General features: G+C 37.4%; 1 protein-coding gene and 1 pseudogene across 1 annotated transcript; one reads left to right on the top strand and one right to left on the bottom strand.

Annotated features, from left to right (window-relative positions):
- Nucleotides 1-335: 335 nt before the first annotated feature.
- On the top strand, nt 336-5488 carry LOC103967614. The gene is given in 13 exon segments (XM_048575595.1): nt 336-858; nt 948-1030; nt 1840-1912; nt 2198-2284; nt 2416-2532; nt 2717-3145; nt 3406-3439; nt 3442-3808; nt 3891-3990; nt 4091-4150; nt 4232-4318; nt 4429-4557; nt 4878-5488. Coding segments are annotated over 12 exon segments (1863 nt in total). The 5' UTR covers nt 336-858; nt 948-953; the 3' UTR covers nt 5181-5488.
- Nucleotides 5489-5660: 172 nt separating this feature from the next.
- Nucleotides 5661-18130, bottom strand: LOC103967613 (annotated as a pseudogene).
- Nucleotides 18131-18996: the final 866 nt, after the last annotated feature.

The raw sequence follows: 18996 nt of genomic DNA, 5'->3' as shown, positions 1-18996 counted from the left end.
GCAATGGCATGCAATGCTCCATATGCAGGTCATGCCAGAGTCTTAGGCCAGTGACCATATGGAGCAATCAGCAGGGGACAAGAGTGGAGGGGCGGTCACCAACTCCCACTTGCTTCACAACAAGAGAACAGAATGTTGAAATTTTGGTGTTGTTATTTGACTTATATACTTATGACACACCAATAAAATTAATTAAAACTTCCAATAAAATGACATGTTTACACTGAAAATACCGAAATAAATTAATATAAAACTTTTTATTTATAACATTTGATCATAAGATCTTTAAAAAAAAAAAAAAGTACTGTTAAGACTGTTTATTAAGTGGCACACAATTAATAAAACATTATAAATCTTCACTCACGCACGCAATACATCGAGAGTCGGAGTCAGAGCCACTATTTATCACCCTCCCATTTGTCCTCTGGCTGAGTGAAAGAAAGAAAGTTGTCCACTTTTGGAACCCTTTGACATTCAGGGGTCTTCCATTGCTACCGCCACAAGTCCATGCCGGCTTTTATTCTCCCACTAAACACCCCACGGCCTGGTTTTTCCTTCTTTTAACGAAAAGCGAAAGCCAAAGCTCCCCTCCATTGCGAAAAAAGCTCAAAAAGTACAGCCATATCTTCACAGGGAAGCTCCCCGGTCAAAAGGGTCGTCTATTTCCGAGACGCTTTTTCTGGGTTTTAGGCACCATTTCAGCTCTGCAATTTCCAGACTCTGATAGCAGCAAGTTTTCACTTTGTGGGGTTTTTCCGGGAAGGTGAAAAATGCAAGTGGGAAAGTTAAAGCTTTGGACTTTGCAGTCTGATTAGAGGAGTTTGAGAAAATTTTCTCCAGTTTTGGGCTGGCGGGTAAGTGGTAAAATTACATTTTCCTCTGTTTTTCTGTGTTGAAATTTCTTCACTGAAATTAGTTTCCGTTGTGTTTTCGGATGGTTTTTGCAGAGATTAATGGGGTTCGGAGGGATGAGCGGCGGTGAAGGTAAAGTGCTGGGATTAAGAGTGAAACAACACAAGCGTTCAAAAAGGTTGGTTTCTAATTACTAAGTACATTTTTCTTTTGTTATCAAGCAGTCACTGTTCTCACACTTTTGCCTTATTTTACTATGCATACTTATTGAAATTCTTGAACTGGAAAAACTTGTGAGGTGGATTATTTGCGACAACTGGGAATCTGATCTTTCACAGCTGCAAAGAATTTTTCCTCAAGTGACAACACTGTCAATTTCTACGAACCTCCTTTTTTTGGATTCAGACCAAAAAACAAAACCCTCCACTTTGGCCTGTTACTACTTAGCTGCTCAATTATTCTTCATGGATGGAAGCCTTGATTGTTTTTAATTGATACGAGATTCGGAGCCCAAGGGAGGGATATTAGTTGAGAATGCTTTAATTCATTGAGACCCTTGATTTTCAGGTGCTTTTTGTTTGGGATTTCAGGTGTTATCACCATCTTTTGTTTCTCTCCCAGAAATTTATAGCTCTTCCCTCCCCAAAATCTTTGTATTTTCATGAGCAATTGAGGGTATTGAATTTTTTTCTCCTGTGCCAAATTTATTTTCTCCGTTTTCTCTAAATCTTTCCCAACTTCGTTTTCCTCTTAAAGTTTGTAATCATGAGTATTATAGGATATTGAACCCGAAAAGTTTTGTTCCTCTTCTTTGAGGAGAATACCTTAAGCTTGGGCTTGTAAATGGAGTAATGGACAGATCATGTATGCTTGTAAATAAACAAATCATGTGTGCGGTGGCCTATGTGTGGAATGAAAGACGTCAAATGTTCTCTTCTTCAGCCAATATCAATTCGTTCCTTTTGTTCACACTTATGCATTTGCCAGCTTTCCTGACAAGAAAAGGGTGGAGGAAGATGATTTGGATAGTTCCGGTGAAGCATCAGACCGTGTAAAGCTGGTAAGATAAAAGCTTATTGTTTGTCTGACCACCTATTACAATAAGTCTTTAGATCTTAAGTTTAGTGCCAGGCTGCCAGCTCAAACATTAAAAATTGGCCCCTCTAATTTTTCCTTCTTTTTTTTTTATTTTTCCAGATATTTAATCTTAACTAAAAGTTCGTATATAGGGTTGTTATGTCTTTGATATATTCTTTATTGAGGTAAATTGAATAGACGGATAATTATTTTGCACATTAAAATTCTGAACTCTGGCGTCGAAAAATAACTTTATATTTAAAACCAGGATATGGGACAGTTCAAGGGCCGTGGTACAACAACCAAGAAGAAACAACCTCCTACCGTGGAAGTGCACAACTCTTTAAAGCAAGAGGTATACCAAACTTGTATATCTTTATATTTAGGTTCAGGAGATTCTAAATTAGTATATCCAACCAATTATGTGCAAGAAGGCTCCAGCTTGAACTTTGCTTACTGATGTTGTTTTAAATATTTTGTACACAGATTCTACAGCTTGAGAAAAGATTACAAGATCAGTTCGAGGTCCGTCATGCTTTAGAAAACGCATTGGGTTATAAGTCTTCCATCCATCATAACACAAATGAAAGTGTGATGCCTAAGGTAGCTTATTTCTGTCTTGATATAAAATTTTGTTTGTTTTTTCTATTTTAATGTAGATGAAATATTTAACATGGATAATTACATAACTACATACATGCTCTACTTTTGTCATATTCTGTCGCACTCTCTGAACTAATCTTGTAAATTATATCTGACATCGTGACTCTGCTTTATGTAACTCCAGCCAGCTACAGAATTGATTAAGGAGATTGCTGTGCTAGAATTAGAAGTCACGCATTTGGAACAATATCTTCTCTCGTTGTATAGAAAAGCATTTGATGGACAATTTTCCTCTGTTTCCCCATCTAAGAAGGATGAAGGACTAAAACCAACTCTAACAACCCCAAGAAGCAGGTTCCTGGAAGTTTCCGAACCTGATATGCCATTGGAGAGGGAAGACTTGGCAGTTGGAGCAATATCTTCTCTTGTTCACAAAAATTCACAAAGGGATTTCAATGAAATTGGAGGAGAAGAGAAACCATTAGATTCCAGTGTTCACCGTTGCCACTCCGAACTTTCGCAACGCTCTGCATTCCTAAGTAGAACTTCTCCAGAAGATTCTTTGGGGAAAGCTTTGCGTTCCTGTCATTCGCAACCATTGTCTATGATGGAGGTAACTTCCGTGCATTGTTCTTACCATTTTCTTGTTAAAGTCTGATCCCCTAAAAATTCTTGTTATTTTCTATCACCACACATCATGGCGTAAGCTGCTTTACTTCACCATTTTTACTGAAGAAGATCCTTGTTTGTGGTGATACACATGTAATAGTGACAAATTTAGGAAACCTAACTCTAGAGGGTTTAACTTCTGTCATGGTATGTATGGCAATTTGGAGGCTTTATCTGGATTATGACTTTCAATTGTTTTTCCAGTATGCTCAGAATACTTCGTCAAATTTAATTAGTCTGGCGAGCATCTTGGTACACGCATTTCTGATCATATTCCAGAGACAGCTAACAGGCTTTCAGAGGACATGATCAAGTGCATGTCCAACATATACTGCAAGCTTATGGAACCACCCTTGTCACATAATGGCCTTTCATCTCCCAATTCATCTTTGTCATCAACAAGTGCATTTTCTCCACGAGATCAGAGTGACATGTGGAGTCCACGATGTAGGAATAATTCATCTTTTGATGTACGATTGGACAATCCTTTTCATGTTGAAGGACTTAAAGAGTTTAGCGGGCCATACAGCACCATGGTTGAAGTGCCATGGATTTATAGAGATAGTAAAAAACTAGGCGATATCGAGCACTTGCTACAACATTTCAGGTTAGCCTTTACGTACCGATCTGATTTAAATTCCATATTCTCTGGACAGTATCATTGTGCTTATGGAGTTATCCTGTTACAGGTCACTTATCAGTCGTTTAGAGGAAGTAGATCCAAGAAAGTTAAAAAATGATGAGAAGTTAGCATTCTGGATTAATGTACACAATACATTGGTTATGCATGTAATTCTCACCATCTTTGATAATTAATATACTGGTTTTACATTGTGATCTTCTTTGTATGTTTGTTACTGGATTGTAATCAGTATTCTGTTTCTGACAGGCGTATTTGGCTTATGGGGTTCCTAAAAACAATGTAAAGAGAGTATTTTTGCTTTTGAAGGTAAGAATAGTTCCACTGGCTTTACTTAGGGGGAAAAATTGAGCACTGGCTTTGATTTACTAGGTTCCTTTTGCTATCCAGGCTGCTTACAACATTGGAGGCCACACAATCAGTGCAGACACAATGCAGAGCTCTATCCTTGGATGCCGAATGTCTCGCCCAGGACAGGTAGATCCTAAGTCACACATGCACGTGCACTGTGAAGGGTTATGAAACGCTTGTTTTTACTTAATATCTGTATGGGATTCAAACTTACAATGGTATGCCTCTGCTTGCAGTGGCTTCGTTTGTTACTTACTCCAAGGACGAAATTCAAGACAGGAGATGAACGGCAAGCATATGCAATTGACCATCCGGAACCCCTTCTACACTTCGCACTGTGTTCAGGAAGCCATTCTGATCCTGCGGTACTTCATTAACTTCATTCTTCCTTTATAAATTTTATGTCTACCATTAATTCATAAATACTAAGCTTTGCTGCATCAGAATTACAGTTTGCTTATTCTTTTAAACTAGCAAAACTAACACTAGTTTTTTGTTAAGGTTCGATTCTCTGCACTGTAACCAAACAAAAATAAAAATTTGTTTGAGGCTTAATTCTCCACATTACACCAAAAAAGAGAATGATAATAAAGCGAACCTGCATATTTGAATACCTTGATCTGCACTTAGCTTTTTATGTTTTGTCTTTTGAGTTATTGTATGAACCTGCCATGATCTTTTTCAGGTTCGTTTGTACACACCCAAGAGGGTATATCAAGATCTGGAAGCTGCAAAGGAGGAGTATACTCGAGCTACCTTTGGAGTGCGCAAGGACCACAAAATTCTTCTGCCAAAGATTGTAGAGGCATTTGCAAAGAGTTCAGGTTTGTGTCCGATTGGCGTTTTGGAGATGATCCAACAGACATTGCCTGAATCTTTGAGGAAGACTGTCAAGAAAGTCCATCTTGGGAATCCTCGCAAGAGCATTGAGTATATTCCTCACAATTTCACTTTTCGGTATCTGATTTCTAAAGAGCTGGTGAAGTGAACACTTGCACAGGGTCCCATACATTCATCAAGTAATCTGCAACAGTTTTAAGGTTTTTATGGTAGAAGAATTCAGTCTATCTTTTTTGTACAAAGTAGAATATGAACCCGGAAAAAAAAAAGCACAAAGAAGTGATGGCTGGAGAATAGAAGGGCGTAAACCCTGCAGCATTTTGTTTCTGCATTATCTTGTGTTAGGCTAAGCAAAGTATCTGCAATGTTGTGAATGAATTGAGATGGTGCACTGTAAATATATCTTTTGTTTCCCTTCAACCATCATTGTTAATAGTAAAATGGATTAGTGATGTAGATTGAATTTGTCTCTAAGCATTTTATACTGTCAATGAACTCTGCACATGAGAGTCACGTGTTTATTAGCAGTTTTCTGCATCATATATTTCTCACAGAGATGCAGCTGTATTCTGCAACCCACAAAACACAAAACAAATCACAAACAAAGAGAAAAGAGATCTGGAGAACCATAGTGTTACATTACATATTTAGCAGCAAAGACCCCAATACGTTTGCCTAATTTACATCAAACACTCTAAGTACAACACATTATTTTCTAATCAACCCCCTCAAGATCATAGATCACATCACTTGCAAAAACTAAACTCAAACTAGCTTCTACTTCAACTTCTCTCTAAGTTTGAATAACTTACCGACACCTCGAATGCTGTGATGACATGTAGTCCAATTGGTTTGAGATTCTGTCATCGTAACATCCCAGATACAAGGGAACTATTTTTCCCCTAGGAGGGGCTCTCCCCTATAACATTCCCAGGAGGATTATAAAAGCAAATACTTAAGCTGCTCTGTTCTTTCACACAAGTAGCCTGAGCACACCAAAGCTTCAAAGACTTCCTCCACACCACCTGGGTGCACACACCACACCTGTGATTTGGCACACAAGAGTTCCCACTGTGGTTGTAGAAGTCCTTCTCTTTGACCCAAGTGTCCACAATGGTTGGACTCACTGACTGCCAAACTTGCCCACAGCTGATTGGCTCCATACTTGCTGCCACTGGTGAGGTTGGCAAAGTTGCAGGCTTGGTTGATCTTTTGGTACCTCACTAGCCTGCTTGTTGCATTGGCGAGAGACTCGCTCCACTTGAGCGGCTCAACACCCACGGCTGCCCTGGCTTGGTTGTGAACTTGGAGGTATTCTCTGGCTGAAGTGTTGGAGCTTGGCGCCTGAGCCCCTGCAACATGGGCTGAACTCATGGCTAGAGCCAGGGCTGCTAGGACGATGATGGGCCATTTGATCTTTGATCTGGTATTTGATGTGGTCAAATCTTTAATTGGTGTCTACGTATTTATAGGGACACCTTTGAGTGAAAGGAATGAAGTTACTCGTTGGCCCTTCTTTGTGGGAGTAATGTTGAATGCATGTACCAAAATTTATCGACTTTATGAATTGATCACATAAGTTATGATTGATGTGCTAATTGGTAGGTGATCATTATAATTGGTTGTAATTGTTAGACAAACATGAACTAAGAAAGTTTAAATATCTTGTAAGGCAGAGATAAAATAGAAGATATGAGAAATAAACATATAGATGAAACCTCATTTTCATTCTACATCTTGCAAATGCAAATGAACAAAGAAGTAGAGAACGAGAATTGAACTTCTCAAATTATTGAGATAAAGGTGATCGGCAAAAAAATAAGGATCGGACTTAAAAACTACTCGCAAAAAAAAAAAAAAAAAAAAAAAAACTCTAATAATGATGCCATGTTAAACAGCCATTAATCCTAAACCTTGAGGTGTGAGAGTATCTCCAAAGGAGATGTAAAAAATAATATGTCAAGATTTTATATGATGGCTGATATGGCAAATTGAATACAAGTGCTAAATTCTTATCTTTTTCAATGGACGTGTCAAATATGTATTTTATTATTTTATTAGGCCCAGAGTTATGTGATATGAAATTTATAGTTTTTTTTTTTTTTTTTTTTTTTTAAAGTAATTTTACGAGTCGAGATAGACTCCATGGAATATGGAAATGATAACAAGAAGAAGAAGAAGAGAATCAGGAAACAGACACTGCAATGCAGCGTCTGAATAGAAATGTAAAAACAGAACCAGGAAACGAACATTACATTGCAGTATCTGAATCAAAATGTTAAAAAGAAAAAAAAAAAAAAAAAAAGAACCAAGAAATGGACACTGCATAATAGTTTTCGAATCAAAATGTAAAAAAAGAAAAGAAAAACAGAACCAGGAAACAGACATTGCGTTGTACTATCTAATCAAAATGTAAAAAATAAAAAAAAAACTAGGAAACAAGCACTGTGTTGTAGTTTCTGAATCAAAATGTAAAAAAAAGAAAAACAGAGCAGGGAAACATACACTACATTGCAGTGTCTGAATCTAAACGTAAGAATAAATAGTCGCTCAAAGAATGAAGCATAGAAAGCGTATGAGTGATGAAAAAAAAAAAAAAAAACCAGGAAATGGACACTGCAATGCAGCGTCTTAATCCAAGTGTAAAAAACAGAATCAGCAAACAAACACTGCATTAAAGTGTCTGATCCGTATTGAACTATTCCAAAATATGAAAAATATAGAATTAAGGTGTCAGTTGAAGTGGGTGCGAGCTATAATGGTAAATTCTGTAATTTTTGTTTATTTTAAATGCATTTAAGTGCCACAATTCATAATTGACCTATTTATAACTAACACAAATATTGTTGATCTATTGTCAATATGTAACTTTGTACTGATTTTATACAAAATCACCCTAAAAAATAATCAAAATTAACTTTAGTTTTTATTCCATTAGTTGCTAATGGGACTCATGAATTAAAAAAATTAAATTAAAAATATTTGACTCATTCTTTGTTTGCTGTCAAAAAAGACAACTAGAATGCAATGAGTCAAATGACTCAACTTGTATATCATATTTGGCATATCCATTGGAGAACACCTAAATGTCTTTTAATTCTATTTGACATATTTGACATCTCATTTGGAAATAGTTTGAGGCAACATAGCCAATAATATAAATGAAGCTTATAAGAATAAGTACATATTAATTATCACCATCATGTATTTCAAAGGCTATAAATCAAAAGATTTATAGCATCCAACCTATAACTTTATTTAATTAGTGGCACATGAGGCCCTGATATCAGACTCTCTGTAATACTTAAGGCCATCTCCAACCGAAGGGTTCAGAGGGCCGAAAATAGCCCAAAAATGGTCTCCAACCAAGAGCCAGGCCAAAAGGCTCGTGGACCCCACTAGACAAAAAAAGACCAAAAAGCCAACTGGCTAGCCATCTTCAGCCAGCCTGCTTGCTAGCCAAATTTCATTTTTTTTTTTTGTTCTTTTCCATTTGCAGCCCACTTTAAGGTTTAAGGATTAGGTTTTTTTTTTTTTTTTTTTTTTTTTTTTTTTTTGTCCCAACCCATTTTTTGTTTTTTATGCCCAGCCCAGTTTTTTATTTTTATTTTTATTTTTTATTTTTTTCTTACACAATTTCTCACATATTTTTCACCATTTCATAATATCTTACCTCATTTTATTTCAATTCTTCACATTCCATACTATAATCCTTTGACCTTCTGTTGGAGACGGTTTTTTGTGACAGGACTAAAACGAGCCCTATGACCCTTTGGCCCTTTGGCCCTTTGACCCTCAGTTAAAGATAGTAAGAAATATGATCATGCACAGTTTATTAAAATATTAATTTGTTGGAGGACCAGAGGGTTAAAACGAGTCATTTGACCAGCTTTCGGTTAGAGATGGCCTAACCCCTCCAGCCCTCCTGCTAATAAGGGATTTGCCCTTCATAGTTCCCTGGAGGATTATAAAAACAAAGAGTTAAACTAGTCTGCACGTGGCCTCAGCACACAACTCCGAAGAATTTCTCCACACAACTTGCGTGTACGAACCACGCCCATGATTCTGCACGCATGAGTTGTAATACTGCTTCTCCGACACCAAGGATTCCACAGCCAAACGAGGTGTCACTGGCCGCGACCGCACAGCCGACCAAAACTGGTTGGAGTTATAGTTCGAGCCGGAGACTGCGGGGGTCTTCTGCCAGGTCGCAGTGTTTGCTGTCTCTTTGGTGGCTTACCACCCGGCCGGGTTGCAGCTTTTTCCATGGACTCATTCCAATTGAGAGGCCTGACGACACCCACCTCGGCTCTTGCTTGGTTGTGGGGTTCCAGATACTTTCTTGCCGCCGCATTTGTGGGATCTGACACAGGAACTGCCGCCCGTCAGGTTGAGGCGGAGCTAAGGCAGCATATGGCTAGAGTCACTACTCACTAGGAGTGTTACATCCAAAGGATATTCGGCCATTTCTTTTTCTTCTTAATGATGATTTGATGTGCTCTATATGTAAACAATCTTCAGTTGTCGTACAGTTATTTATAGAAACCCTAGAAGTCTTGTGTTGTACGTGTTGAGTTTGATGGAAGGAATTCGTTAAGTTAAGACGACAACCAACATGAATACATGACTTTACGTTTACGTGATCAGCACAGCACACAACACATGACAGGTTAATTTCCGTCAAATTAATTAGCCACACACTCTGTTGTTCTCAATTATATATACAATGCCCTTAAGCTATAAAGGACGCATGTAGGATTGCGTATTTGTAATTATAATTAAGGTCCACTCCTAAAATATATAATAGCATGTCCTTTACTCCTATGATACAACTGAAAGAACTGTATTTTTCTCTCCCTCCCTCCCTCCCTCATGGTTCTTCAAAACTCACAATTTTTCAAGTGTTTTATTAGGATTATGTATTAAAAAAAAATTTAAACAATGCTAGAATTTTCTCTTTTATAAGCTTTAATCTAAGTAATATAAGGAACTAAAGCTACATCTAAGTAATATAAGCTTTAATCTAAGTAATATAAGGAACTAAAGCTACATCTTAAAAAAATACGCCGCTGCTTGAAAGAAATCATAATTTTTGAGTTCTTCAAATCTCTTTGAGTCATGAAGACTTGAAGGTGAGTTTAATTGCGACAAGACTTGGTCTTAAATAAATTGATAGCCCAAAGCACTAAAAGATTTTTTTTTTTTTTTTTTTTTTTTGTGTGTGGAAAAAAAATACATTTTATTAATAAGAAAAGGTCCAAATATAAAGGTTAGTGCAAAAATTGTTAGCACTACTTTAGGTACTTAGTGATTGGATAAACTTGAGGCATAATTAATTGCTTTCAATTTGTATCCATGTCTCACGTCTGCCTTCAAGCTTTAGGAGATGGCATAATTTGACAAACCTGAAGGCATATGCATGGATGAAACTTACGACCTCTCTCCCAATTGTCAATTGTGATGCATTATTATTCTTTACTTTCTAATTAATCAACGTCTCTTGGCTAATAGCTAGCAGGGACTCTCCCCTTCAAAGTTTCCCGGAGGATTATAAAAACAAACAGTAACACTCTTCTGCTCCTTGACACACGTGGCTTCAGCACACCTCAACTCCAAGGACTTTCTCCACACAACCTGCGTGTACGAACGACACTCATGATTTGGTGCGCACGAACTATTGTCGCGGTCGTAGTACTGCTTCTACTCCACCCAGTTTTCCACCGCCATGCGGGGCATCGCCGTCCGCGTCCTGACAGTTGTCCAAAACTGGTTGAAGCCATACTTGGTGTCGGAGCAAGTCAAACTTTTGGGTCTGCTGCTAGGTCGCAGCGGTTATTGTCTCTTTGGTGGATGACCACTCGGGTAGCGGCTGTTACCAAGGATTCGCTCCACTTTAAAGGGCCGACACCGACGGGCGCTCTTGCTAGGTTGTGGGCTTCGACGTAGTCTATGGCGGTAGCTGAAGTGGCGCCATGGGCTGAGCTGCATATGTCTAGTGCTACTACTACAACCAAGGGAAATTGGGCCATTATTTTTTCTTTATTTTGATGTGCTACATATGATTATTTGATATCAATATCTGTTACTTGTATAGTAATTTTTTTTTTTGTGAATTGGTGGACGGAATGAAATGAAGTTTGGTTTACCCTTTTTATGTATGTAAGTACAAATGGAACCACTTCACAAACACGCTCCAATCCACCTTCAAATGGCCTTTTGCACTTCTCAGGGTGTGAAAGAGTGAGGAGTGTGGAAGGTGAGTTTGGATTTAGGGTTCTTCTCAATCGTGATCAACATATACATTTCTGTCTAATTAATTTTTCGGAAATGTGTGATGTTATAGTTTCAATTAAATTGGACTAATGCATGTTTGTTGTTTGGTTAACTTGTAACTTTTTTGTATAACAAACCTTATATATAATTGTTTATTCTAGATTTGTTGAATTTGACAACAATCCGGCTTATTATGCCTTACAAGTATCATTTAGAGCGGCAAGACTTTATAAAATTGACTTGACTCAACTTCAGTCATGGTATATTCATTTTAGCCAAAGATTTAGAAGGAGTATTGATTGTTCATCCAAGAAAGTCAATGATCGAGTTGGTTTATGGTTGAATAGTAAAGTGATTGTTGGTGTAGCATGAATGTACCTAATTGACCAAACGGTACATAAATTTCCCACGTCAATGCACGTGGGCGCGTTGACTTCTATTTGTGGCTAATGGCTTTGAAGTTTGGAGGTCGTCAACCTCTTTAAACCGTGACCTGAATTTATACCTTCGACCTACAAGACCACATTTTTCGCACCCACGCCTTGTGACAGTGGTGACTTTTAAAGCCTCACCCAGATGCATGAATTTGTATTGCATAAGAGATTAATACATGACGTATAAGAGACGTCGTCTTATTGAGTTAAGATTTGTTCCGATGGTTAGGGTTTGAACGCGAGACAAGTGTTTTTTTCCTTTAACTCACATTGCATGTTCCAACCTTCCTTCCTTTCTCTAGTACAGATTAGTGTGGACTGGAATATGAAAAAAGTTAAGGTTTCAACTTTTACCATAAAACTAATTGGTTATATGAAGAGTATCTCAACTTACTTTAATTATAAGTAATTCGGTAAAAACTGAGCTTGGAAATTAGGCGACCCCCGTTTTTGGCTAGCACAGAGCCGGCCTTGATCGCCAGAGAGACCGGCTTCTGGGATGCAGTGGTAGCAGAAAGTAAATTTGGCCCGGCTGGAGCTCCTTTTCTTCTTTTAAAAACTTTTGAGCATTTGTGCTTGCACTTAAGTGGTGGTGAGCCATAATCACCCTAAACATTACATTCATGTTCATTAAAAAAATATGGTATTATAATGCAAGGCTTTAAGCTCAATCTCTTCCCTAATTACTATTTTAAACTTAAAAGTTTATATGCAATATTGAAATAAAAAGTTCATAAAAGTCGAAGAGTATTCCATACAATATTGAAAAGAAAGAGTATCACAAGGATCTTAATATGGTTCTATCAATATTCATTTCACAATCATAATTTCTTTAGTAACTGCTATGATGCTTTTCTGACAATTTGAAATCAGGACTTTTTAAAACATAAATAATACAAGCAATAAGTTATTTTAAACTAGGAAAAGAGAAGTCCATTAAGCTCAAGTGGATAAGAGGAAACACATCCGTTTTAGTTAATATATGACAATGACCGCGTTTTTCTTGTCCGATTGTTTTAGTTTTCTTCATTTCACTATGATGGATGTTTTGGGATGGATCCCTTGATGAAAAATAACGATGTGATGCATGAAAACGTAGATACACAAAAGTTGGTCAAACAAGTAACAAATCGTAAAATCACAATCACACAAAATACAAATATTTTAACTTGGTTCATTCAAATCGGGTTACCACAAGATGTTGTTCTTTTGTTTCACTACCGAAGTTTTGAGTTATATGATAAGGAAATTGAGACCATTCTTTTCAAAATTTTAGAGTGGAATAAGTAGGGCTAGAAACAGAGTATTAGTCGCATGACAATGACATGAGCTTTTCTTATAAATATTTCATGCGAGCATTACCAAAGCATATATGAAAAGGTGTTCACGTTTCCAACTTTCATACAAGGACCATATGATAGACGTGAAAGCCGGTTAGGTATATGTTGATTGGTGAGCATTTGCTTTTAGTTGTGAGAGTAAATTGTAGCAATAGTTCCTCAATTTTAATCAAATTGGAGCAATTGTCCTTCAACTAAAAATTCAATACTATTGGTCCTTCAACTCATCAAAATGTATAGCTATAGTCTTTTTTGTCAACTTCGTCAAAATTTTGTCAAAATAAGTTAAGTTGGAAGGACCATTGCTAAAATTGAGGTCCCTCAACACGTGTAGCTATGATCATTTTCGTCAACTTCGTCAGAATTTTGTCAAAATGAGTTACGTTAGAAGGATCATTACTACAATTGGGTTAAAGTTGAGGGACCATGACTCTAAGTGGGGTTAAAGTTGAGGAACCATTTCTCTATTTGGATTAAAGTTGAGGGACCAATGGTAATGAATTTTTAGTTGAGGGACCATAGCTGTATGTTTTGACGAGATGAGGGACCAATGGTAATGGATTTTTAGTTGAGGGACCATTGCTCCTATTGAGTTAAAGTTAAGGGACCATTGCTATAATTTACACTAGTTGTGAAACCAGGAGTTTACAACGGTGGAATAAAAAAATAGCCTTTAAAAATTGATTGTACTTTCATTTATAATTGTCCACAACGTGTTCTTATATTTTGAAAACATTGTATCACAACATCATTATCAATAGAATCAAATACATCTTTCGCAATGTATACAACCAAGTTATTGTTCTCCATTGATCTCCCATCCTATTACGATTTGGATTCTTCACAATATTCATCATCGAAAAAACTCTTTCAACAAAAGTAGTCGCAACAAGTAAAATTAATGTTAATTTGACGAACAAGTACACCAAGGAATATTGTCTATCCCTCTTTTGTCTCCACCAGCTTTTATTTAAAACTTCTATTCTTTTCAATCCAAAAAAATCATTATGCAAAAGCATGTAGAAATATAATTTGTTGTACTCCTGCAAATGATGTATATGGAAATTGATGGCTTTGAGGTTGAAACAATTCCCTCTGCAAATAAGATCTTCATACTTGATCTCTAATATTTGGATCATGTTATGATATTCGAAGTCGAAGACTATGATCTTTAGGAAGATTTGTCAGTATGCTATATATGTCACTTTTTATTTGTCATAGAAGGTGAAGGAGCATCTTCTATTGATTTTCTCTTAAAACACCTATCCATAACTGTTCTAAATAATACAAAGGAAAAAAGAGTCAACATAATACAATTTTGATCAAATTAACAACCATTGACTCAACCAAAACCAAAGGCAATTAAAAAAAACCTAATTCGACACTTCAATCTTCAGTTCAATATCATATTCATATAAAGCCGAATGTTCTAGCCATCTAGATCGAATGATCAGAAATGTTGGAATCCCATTATCCCACGTCAGCCAGAGGTAAAGGACAAAAGCAATTTAAATAGAATTACTTCACTTTAACTAATATCGAGGTTTTTTGTGATAAAACCCACACCTAATGGATTGGCCAGGTGATAAAGTGGGGACAATATTGGTATTGTTGGAGTGGGCCCTCGACCTGCCGACCTGAAAAATTCTACATGGTATCAGAGCCAGGGGACGGGCTCGTACTATCACGTGATTGGGTGGGTCCCCTTTGGCCTGAAGGATGGGTTAGTCCCGACATGGCTCCACGTAGGCCAATGTTGCCACGCAATTGGGTGGGTCCTATTTGGTCCTGCGTGTTGGGTGAGCCCCGACTTGGCTCCACGCAGTTGCCGATGATTGGGTGGGTCCCTGTTTGGCCCCACGTGTTGGGTGAGCTCTCACCCAACTTGGCTCCACGTGGTCGCCGATGTGTGGATCTCCACGAGTGACCCATAATGAGTCCATATTATACCATATATTTTACCCTAATCTTAGTATTAATTTATTGGTTATTTTGGTAGAATTTTGGGTTATCACGGTTACGAATTGGCATTGTTGAATTGATATTTTGAACAAAATTGATGACGAGCATATTTTCTCATGACTATGTGATTAATAAGGATTAGTCTTGTTGGCAATAATAATTATGTTTGGAAACCTTATACTTATTAACGTATTGATGATTTATTGAACGGGAATGAAAGTACAAATTGTGGTTATGAGTTGTCCATTTATAAAGTGGAATGGTGGAAAAATCATGGATATTCTTTATATATTGAATTACAAGTGTCATAAATAAAAGTATGGAATGGGATTTTGGATTTGTTTAATATAAACGTATTCCAGTTAAGTTTTTATATTCAATGCAAAGAATTGTTGGGGAAGTTTGTAATTACAATTTTGATTAGTTGGTTGTCACAATTATGAATTGTCATTGTTGGATTGGTTATTGTGAACCAAACTGATGACGAACACGTATTCTCGTGGTATAGGATAAATAAGGTTTAGTTTTGTTGGCCATGCGAGTGTAATATATTTAAATTTCTCTCTTGATTGATGAAATGTGAATGATACTCTGGAAGTGCAAGTCACTCTTTTATTAGATTTGTGGTTGCACTTTGAAGTAATTTAAAAAGAGAAATGAATGAAAGGAAGATGTAAAAAAGGTAAGATTTTAAAATCATCATGAGTAATCTAGTGTAATAGTGGAAGGGAATGAAATCACTAGAATAAATTTTCATTTCGTTCAAGATTAACAGTATTGCGGGCATAGTTTTAAATTTCCTTCTATTACCCAGTGGGTGTGGTAATTACTTAGCCACTGATTAGTATGGCTTGCATTTTTTTGATATTTCTTGGTCCGATGATGGTTATGGCTGAGATGTATGATACTTATTTTTTACGTTGAATATGGCAAGACTTTTCTGAGGTTGGATAACGCTAGTGATTGTGAATAGAAATTTTGAGAAAGCATCGTGAGTGAATAATGGTAAATGGTTTGCCAATGGGAATATGAGAATATGAGTGAAAATCACAGTTAACATTCGTTAGTGCTTATTTTGGAGCCTGAATCAAATCGTAGACTGAGATTACGATTTTATTCACTACTAAAGGAATGGTGGGAATATTTCTATTTTCTTTTCGTAACTCGGAGGCTGAAATCTCAGGGATGAGATTTATTTTAACCCGGGGGGGGGGGGTAAATGTAATACCCTGAATACTTAAATATATGAAATATATTCATAATTATGAATATGTGGAGAAAATAAAAAATAAATTGATTTACGGTTATGAAGATAGAATTGGGAAATTATTATAATTCACGTAATTGTATTATTGAGATTTATGTTATTTTTCAAGAAATCATATTAATTTATTTGAAATCAGTTCTAAATTAAATTGGTTACGAAGTTTGAAGTTTGGAAGTTAATTATTTAAAATCTGTAGACCATTCGAGGTTACAATTTATATTTTAAAATAGAGCTCGATCTCACGAACGCGTGGACGCAAACCATTCGCGAAACGGAGTTATAACGAAGAGGTTATTAACGATAGAATTTGAGGACGAAATAGTCATTTTAGCATTAAGAGGGAATGCTCTAGAAAATCTGAAGCAATGGGAGTGCCACGTGTGTGGCTGTGATTGAAAGGGAAGTAGAGAAAAAGGAGGGACTGGGACCAATGGGAAGTAAAGGAAAGGAGGGCACAAGAGAAAAGGAAAGGAGAAAATACAGGGAAACGGGTACCCGTGAAACCGTGACCCGACCCTGACCTAATTCCCAACTCCGGCCACCGTTGACGGCCAGGTTAGTGTCAAAATGACCCTTCCCTCAAGGCCAATCGATCATTCTCCCATCTTAGTTCGAAAATGTAATAAAATTTGGAGGATTGTGAGAGAAACCGTGAGGAGGGGTGCACGGGTTGGCTTCAAATTCACCATGATCTGAAGCTAACTCCACCCATAAACACCACCCATAATCATACCTCAACCTTATGAACAAAGCCCAACCATTGGTTGGGGCGGTGGATCACTAGAGGAGTCGAATCAAGAACACTCAAAACAAGGGTTCCAGCGGTTCATGGCCAATTTGAGGGGTTTGCTGGACAAATTGGACTCGGCCGCATGTATAAAGTTTGATCTACTCTTTGAGATCTTCATTTCCGAAAATTTTGAGAATTTTTAAAAATAGTTGAATTTTCCGGCGAGTCGGAGCGGCTGACTGCCACTTGCAGTGGCGCGCGTGGCTAAGATGATGATATTGCTCTTTTTAAGCTAATTACAATGTTCTGAGTCCATATTTATAATATATTTGATGTGAATCAATTGTTTGGACTTAATTTATGAAGTGTTAGTCATTTTAAAATGTGAAGATTATGAAATATAATTGAGAATGTGAACTACAAATGGCTTGATCCCTGTTTAGGGTACATAGGCAGTCTAACAAGATGTTAGATGCAGCCATAAAATAAGTGAGATTAAATAATTGAGAATTAATATTTAGATTGAATTTTGACCTAAGAGAAGGAAATGGTTCTAAATTGGAAGTGAAATTGTATGTTTTGGTAAATGATTAATGTTTATGAATTACATGTGGGGTGAAGGAAACTATTTGGAGAATGCTACTAATGATAGTGTTTTCAATTGTTAATTTAATGTTATGTTTTGACATTTAAGAAAATATGGATAACTTGTAAGAATCTAAATCATTGACTTAGAGGAATGTGACTAATGAAAATAAATTAACTATGATTTGAAATTGGGCCTATCAACAAAATCAATCCTTGAAAAAAAAAATTCAGGGCTGGGGCGTTACAGAGCTGCTCGAGTTCTTCAGGGTTTTGATGTAGCGGAGGTCATACATGGTACGTCCTTAGATTGTAGACGTTCCACTGCTTTTCGATATCTTTGTTGTTCATGGTGGTGAGGGTGTAATTACCCTTGCTGCCCACTCTGTTAATCTTGTAAGGACCTTCCCAGATGGGATCCGTCTTTTTGGAGCCTTCTCTGCAGGCAGTGATGAAGGTTTTTCTTAAGATTAAATCTCCGAGTTGGAATTGCCGGATCTTGGCCATTTTGTTGTAACTGGAGATGAGCTGCTACTGGTAGGTTGCTATTCGGGTAATGGTCTACTCGCGCTTCTCTTCTGCTAGATCTAAGCTTGTGGCTATCTTCTTACTGTTCTGCTCAATGCTTGGCAGTAGAGTGTTGATATTTGGCACGATGACATTGGGAGGAATGATTGATTCTGAACCAAATGCCAAAAAGAAAGAAGTCTCACCGGTTGCTCGTCTTTTGGTGGTGCGATATGCCCATAGACATCCAGGGAGTTCGTATGGTCATTTTCCGTTCTTGTCGGTGAGGGATTTCTTGAGGTAATTGAGGATCGTCTTGTTGGATGCTTCGGCCTGCCCATTGCCTTGAAGATATCTCGGCATGAACATATGCTACTTGATGCCATACTTTTGGAAGAACTTCGCCAAATCTTTGCCCACGAACTGCGGGCCATTGTCGGTGACGATGGATTGAGGAATGCCAAATCGATAAATGATATTCCTCCATATGAAGTGCTCTATGTCCGTCTGAGTTGTGGTTCTCATGGGCTCTGCTTCTACCCATTTGGTGAAGTAATCGGTTGCCATGACCATCATGCCTCTGCCCTAGTAGCAGGTGGCATTGTCCCTACCAAGTCGATTTCCCACTGCATGAACGGCCAAGGTTGGTACCGGCTTGTAGTGTTGGCAATGGTCGCACTTTTGCACTAACTCCTAGTGTCTTGATGCATGGTAGGCCAGTAGTAGCCTGCATTAAGAGCTTTCTGTGCTAAGGATTGGCCTCCGGAGTGATTTCCACAAACGCCTTGGTAGATTGAGCTTATAACCTTTAGGTCGTCGGGAAACGCTAGGCAGCGAAGATGTGGTTCGATGTAGGATATTCGGAC

The sequence above is a fragment of a genome, unplaced genomic scaffold (assembly GCF_019419815.1).
Source record: "Pyrus x bretschneideri cultivar Hongxiangsu unplaced genomic scaffold, Pyrus_bretschneideri_v1 Contig8, whole genome shotgun sequence".
Taxonomy (NCBI): Eukaryota; Viridiplantae; Streptophyta; class Magnoliopsida; order Rosales; family Rosaceae; genus Pyrus; species Pyrus x bretschneideri.
The sequence above is the reverse complement of the archived record's forward strand: the minus strand, read 5'-3'. Positions and strand labels throughout refer to the sequence as shown.